The sequence below is a fragment of the Gekko japonicus genome, unplaced genomic scaffold (assembly GCF_001447785.1).
Source record: "Gekko japonicus isolate JY-2015 unplaced genomic scaffold, Gekko_japonicus_V1.1 scaffold1894, whole genome shotgun sequence".
NCBI classification, from domain to species: Eukaryota; Metazoa; Chordata; class Lepidosauria; order Squamata; family Gekkonidae; genus Gekko; species Gekko japonicus.
Window position 1 is genome coordinate 1 of NW_015163146.1, and position 6,401 is coordinate 6,401.

The 6,401-nt window shown below is 46.0% G+C and overlaps 1 protein-coding gene across 1 annotated transcript in view; it reads right to left on the reverse strand.

Annotated features, from left to right (window-relative positions):
* Positions 1 to 1,954: 1,954 nt before the first annotated feature.
* Positions 1,955 to 6,401, reverse strand: part of MBD3 (methyl-CpG binding domain protein 3) — a gene marked incomplete at its 3' end in the record, with an annotated part of 17,045 nt that continues 12,598 nt past the window's right edge. The window contains exons 3-4 of the mRNA XM_015406999.1: positions 6,066 to 6,203; positions 1,955 to 2,045 (exon numbers count right to left, since the gene is read on the reverse strand). Coding sequence (XP_015262485.1) covers positions 1,955 to 2,045; positions 6,066 to 6,203 — 229 coding nt within the window. The remainder of the gene's footprint in view (positions 2,046 to 6,065; positions 6,204 to 6,401) is intronic.

Consider the following 6,401-nt stretch of genomic DNA (forward strand, 5'->3'; position numbering starts at 1 on the left):
TTTCGTCATCTTCTGGGCATGGAACAGGGATTGCTGGGGTGTGTGGAAGGGGGGAGGTATTTGTGAATTTCCTGCATTGTGCAGGAGGTTGGAATAGATGACCCTGGAGGTCCCTTCCAACTCTGACTCTATGGTGTAGGCCAGGGGTGTCGAACTCCTTTGTTATGAGGGCCGGATCTGACATAAACGAGACCTTGTTGGGCCGGGCCATGGGTGCCATAAAAGGTAATGCCCAGTAGCGGAGATATAAACTTTATGAAGGACACAAACACAAAAGGTTTTTTTTACTTAAAATAAAAACATGCTTAAAACATTAGCACTCTTGCAATATTTTGCTTATTGAACAGTGTCTGATAACTGACACCTCTTGCTCTGAAGTACTACATCAAACTGTGCTGTTGCAGTCTTGAGTATGCTGTTGAGGTGTGTATCTGTAAGCTGCAAACCTACGATGACACAGCAGCAGCAGAACTGGAAGAAGCAGCAGAAGACAGCCAGTTCCACTGCGGGCCTGATAGAAGCCCTCCGGGGGCCTGGCTCAGCCCCCGGGCCGCATGATTGACACCCCTGGTGTAGGCTGTCACTACAGTGTTGGTTCTGCTCTCTCTCTCTCTTCTTTCCAAATATATTTTTAAAAATTACTTCTCTTGTTCCCTGCACTTGGGCCTCCTCTTCATGTGAGTGGCTCCATTTCCTTTAATAATTTTTAAAAATAACCATAAGGTTTCTTTCTCTTTTTTCAAGAGTGATTACACAACGTGAGAGCACAAAGGACTGAATTACAGGCAAGTACGTTAAGTAAATTGTCCTATTAAAGCTAAATAGATGATTATCAAAGTCTTACATACCGCGAACATTACAACCAAGAATCCTCATCTAGCGAAAGCAACATTTCTTGAATATACAAAGGTGATATTATATCATTGTTTGACAAATACGGTATTATAGGAAACCATTTTTCTACGAAGTGAGATTGATATTCGATGCTTTCTGCTTGTTTCATTGTGTTTGTTAATTTATCCAACACAAAGTGTACAGCTATCTTATTAAACCACGTTTTTACTGTAGGTTTAGAGTGTCTCTTCTATTGATATGCTATAATCATCCTAGCAGCTGCTAACAAAATTGTTATGGTTTTTTGGGTGGATTCTGTAGCAGAAGGTCCAAAACCATAATTTAACAATAATATCACCGACTTAAGATATAGCTGAACTCCTAAAATATTTTTAATATGTGTTAACTACTCTTTTCCAGTATTCCTGAATAATGGACAACTGCACCAGCAATGGATATAACTTCCTTTCAACCCACTTCTGTGTGGCACCATTTCTCATGACAGCTATTTTGGGGTTGCATCCACCACCCAGGGTCAGAATTCAAAAGATGTCCCACAGACTCGGAAAGGTTGGGGACCCCTGGTCTAGCTTTGGATTTTCTGCACTTGGGGGGGGGGAGGTTGGACTAGATGCCCCTTCCAGTTCTAAGGCTAACTAGCTCAGGGGTGTCGAACTCATTTGTTATGAGGGCCGGATCTGACATAAATGAGCCTTTGTTGGGCTGGGCCATGTGTGTCATCAAATGTAATGCCCGGTAGTGGAGATATAAACTTTATAAAGGACACTAACACAAAGGGGTTTTATTTTACTAAAACATGCTTAAAACATTAGCACCCTTGCAATATTTTGTTTATTTAACAGTGCCTGATAACTGACACCTCTTGCTCTGAATTACTGTATCAAACTGTCTGTGCTGTTGCAGTCTTGAGTATGCTGTTGAGGTGTGTATCTGTAAGCTGCAAACCTACGATGACACAGCAGCAGCAGAACTGGAAGAAGCAGCAGAAGACTGCCAGTTCCACTGCAGGCCTGAAAGAAGCCCTCCGGAGGCCTGATCCGGCCCCTGGGCCGCATGTTTGACACCCCTGAACTAGCTGGTAAGTGTTCGGCTACGGTACCTTGCAAACCTTTCGGGAGATCCATCGTCTTCACCAGTTCCTCTGCAATGTCAAAGGCATTGAGGCCGCTTAGTTTCTTCTCCCAGAAGAGCTAAGGAAGGGGGAATAACATAAAGATCAACACAGTAAAGGAGACTTTAAATACATGAGGAGCAGGAGGCTGGTTCGGGAAGCAGTTGAGACTACTGGATAACAAGGGAACCAAAAAGGTACTAAAGAAGGATAAGGCGACTGCCGAGAAGCTCAATGAACTCTTCTCATCTGCCCTCACTGCTGAAGATATAAGGCAAACAGCTGTTCCTGAACGTATGTTTTTCAGGAGGGGAAGACAAGGAGCTGAGGCAAACAGTGGTGGACAAGGGAGAAAGTTCTAGAACGTATAGACAAAGTGCATTTTTGTGATGCTTGATGTATTATGTTAATGGACTGTGCTTCCGTTCTTTCTGCTTGGTTCAAAACTTCTAAAAGAAGAGAAGAAGAGATTGGATTTATACCCCGCCCTTCACTACCCAAAGGTGTCTCAGAGCGGCTTACAAACTCCTTTCCCTTCCCCTCCCCACAACAGACACCCTGTGAGGTAGGTGGGGCTGAGAGAACTCTGACACAAACTGCTCTTTTTCAAGGACAGCTGTGCCAGAGCTTGTGACTGACCCAAGGTCACATCAGCAGGTGCAAGTGGAGGAGTGGGGAATCAAACCCGGTTCTCCCAGATTAGAGTCCGCACACTTAACCACTACACCAAACTGGCTCTCTACAGTCCTACTGAACGTTCTGTTTTGTTGGTGATCCTGACCCACTCTGTGTCATCTGCCGTTGAGTCCCTGTGAGAAAGGCTGGCTATAAATAAGGTACATGAATATTTTTTTTTAAAAAAAACAATCACATTAATATATGACCCGACCCGACCAGGGCTTCCTCTAAGCTGTGCAGTCTTGTGAGCAAAAATCCGACTTTGTGAGCTACTGGCATTGAAATTGTGAGCGGGCGATTTGGCTCCTGCATAAAATAGCCTGCTCTGGAGCCGTCCCTTCCTGAGCTAAGACAAAAAAGTGTGAGCCGGAGGCTAAAAAACTGTGAGCTAGCTCGCACTAACTCAGCTTGGAGGGAACACTGGACCCGACCTCCTTTCCAAGGGAGAGGACGGATCTCCAGCTTCAAGTAATAGAGGCGACCGGGGCTTTTTTGGTAGAAAAAGCCCAGCAGGAACTCATTAGCGTAATAGGCCACACCCAACAGCAGAAATTCATTTGCTTATTAGGACACACACCCTGACAGCACAGTCCATTAGCATATTAGGCCACACACCCCATGTTCGCAGAAGAGTGGTTATCCAGACACACTCACCTTTTGCTTCTTATTCTGTTTACCTTGTTTGTTGTCAAAACCCAGGGCTTTTTTTTGTAGCAGGAACGCATTTGCATGTTAGGCCACACACCCCTAATCCTGGACTTCCTTGATGGTCTTCCATCCAGGTACTAACTAGGGCCAGCCCTGCTTAGCTCCCAAGATCTGATGAAGTCAGGCTTTTCGACACAGGCATACCTTTCATGGAAGGAATTTCTGAAATAGGAAATAAATGGAAACAAAGACTTGTTTAATTGAGAAGAGTGAGAACCCAGTAGCGCCTTGAAGACTAACGAGATTTGCGGCAGGGCGTGAGCTCTCGTGAGTCACCCGCTCAGTTTTTCAGGTACTCACGAAAGGTCATCATAACCTGCCGCAAATTTTGTTAGTTTTTAAGGTGCTTCCAGACTCTCGCTCTTTTCTGCTGCTACAGACAGGCTGACACGGCTACCCATCTCGTGCAATTGGGTTGCTCAAGGGAGAAGCAAAATCAAAGCAGATTTTTCAGGCTGAAACCAATGCTCCCTCGAAGCCGTGGAGTCTTGTGAGCAAAAATGCTACTTTGTGAGCTCCTGGCATTAAAGCGGTGAGCGAGCAATTTGGCTACTGCATAAATTAAGTTTGCTCTGGAGCAGTCCATCCCGAGCTGAGACAAAAAACTGTGTGAGCCGGAGGCTAAAAGACTGTGAGCTGGCTCACACCAACTCAGCTTAGAGGGAACATGGATGCTGGACCTCGTGATGGCACCTGGTATTTTTGGCCACCGTGCGACACAGGGTACTGGACTAGATGGCCCACTGGCCTGAGCCAACATGGCTTCTCTTACGTTCTTAGTACGGCCGAGAAACAGAGATCTACTCTACGCCTGTGCGGTGTAGTGCTTAAGAGGGTCGGGCTAGTATCTGGAAGGCCCAGGTTCGAACCCCTGCTTGTGCCACAGAAGGGTTGTTGTAAGGATAAAACGGAGGAGAATGAGGTAAGCCGCTTTGGGTCCTCGTCGAAAAGAGAGGTGGGGTAGAAAGGAATTAGATAAATACTGACAGCAAGAAGAGTCCAACTCATCTAAGTGGAATGGAGATTTTTTTGGGGGGCGGGGCAATATCAGTGAACGGGCCCTCATCACTGCTCGGCTGCTCTCTGACTCTACCAAACACCTGCCCTGCATGAGGATAACCAGGTGGAATCCGCCGCGTCTATAGGCAGTGTGTGGTGCTGGAGGCTGGCTACCACTGGAAACAAGGAGCCAGTGTGGCACAGGGGACAGGAGGGTCAGGTCTGGACTGGGTTCAAATCACTACTCGGCCATGAGGTTAGACAAAAATCTGTGAGCCGGAGGCTAAAAAACTGTGAGCTAGCTCATACTAACTCAGCTTAGAGGGAACACTGCTGGCTACCACTGGAAACAAGGAGCCAGTGTGGCACAGGGGACAGGAGGGTCAGGTCTGGACTGGGTTCAAATCACTACTCGGCCATGAGGTTCACAGGTGGGCGAAGCAACCACGTCTGAGTTCCGTGGAGAGGGGAAGACGACGAAGACGAGGAGGAGATTGGATTTATACCCCACCCTTCACACTTGGGAGTCTCAGAGCGGCTTACAAACTCCTTTCCCTTCCTCTCCCCACAACGGACACCCTGTGAGGTAGGTGGGGCTGAGAGAGAGCTCTGAGAGAACTGCTCTTTCCAGAACAGCTCTGGAAGAACTTGGGACTGACCCAAGGTCACACCAGCAGCTGCATGTTGAGAAGTGGGGGATCAAACCCGGTTCTCCCAGGGTAGAGGCCGTACACTTAACCCAACAATATGTTTAAAGCAAACCACGTTAAAACAAAATTGTGACTCATTCAGCAAAAAAAAATTCTGTCTAGGATAAACTGAACTCTTTAGTGAAGGACGGAGTAAAGGGTCTTGGTGTTGTGACTTACAGGACACGTCCCTGAAACATCTACTTCGGGCATGCCCAGTCATTTGGTTTTTCTGGGAAGTAATTATTACTCAGATCAATTTTGTATTAGAATGCTCATTGATTTTTGAGGATGCTTATGGACTCTCAACGATCTGCTCATCTCTTGGAGCCTCACTGAAGGTCAATGAAAATGGACCCTGTTTGCCCTTACTACAGCTAAAAGACTCGTATTACAACACTGGCAAGATAAAAGCCCACCTCCAGTAAATCAATGGTTTGAGGTCCTTAGAACTCTATCAGTATTTGAACACATGGCACATAAGGCGAGGATTGTGTATGGACTTATTTTTACACATCTGGAAACCTTTTACAGAAACTTATGTGCAGATCTGCCATCACTGTTGTTACCAGCGTTCCCTCTAAGCTGAGTTAGTGTGAGTTAGCTCACCGTTTTTTAGCCTCCAAGCTCACAGATTTTTGTCTTAGCTCAGAAAGGATGGCTCCAGAGCAAACTAATTTATGTAGTAGCCAAATTGCTCGCCCACAACTTTAATGCCGGTAGCTCGCAAAGTAGAATTTTTGCTCACAAGACTCCACAGCTTAGAGGGAACATTGGTTGTTACATTTTCGTCGCTACCTTATATCTTCTTTTTTCTTTTTAAAAACTCCACCTAATTGTTGGATTTTGAGTTTTCCCCCTTGGTTAATCGCCCACAACTTTAATGCCGGTAGCTCGCAAAGTAGAATTTTTGCTCACAAGACTCCACAGCTTAGAGGGAACATTGGTTGTTACATTTTCGTCGCTACCTTATATCTTCTTTTTTCTTTTTAAAAACTCCACCTAATTGTTGGATTTTGAGTAACCTGCCGAGGTTGGTCAACTGCTTTTTGGGGATCTGTCTTCACTTTATTGCTGGGGTGGTTTGTGATCTTGGTGACCGGCTGCTTGAAGATCGAAGCTGTCTGTCGGACGGGGAGAGCAGTGTTCAAATCGGGTTTACCCTAATGAAAGGTGGGAGGAAACAAGCAAACAGAAGGAAGGCGGGGGTTAAAACTCTCCTGAAAGATAAGTTCTCCATTTGCCGTCACCACCCACAGGCTAGGCCCAGCCTCCCTTTCGTAGCAACGTGACTTTGACGTCTGCTAGCCGCCTTGGGCATATTATTTTTGTGCACTGAAAGGTGGACTTTTGGTATCAGT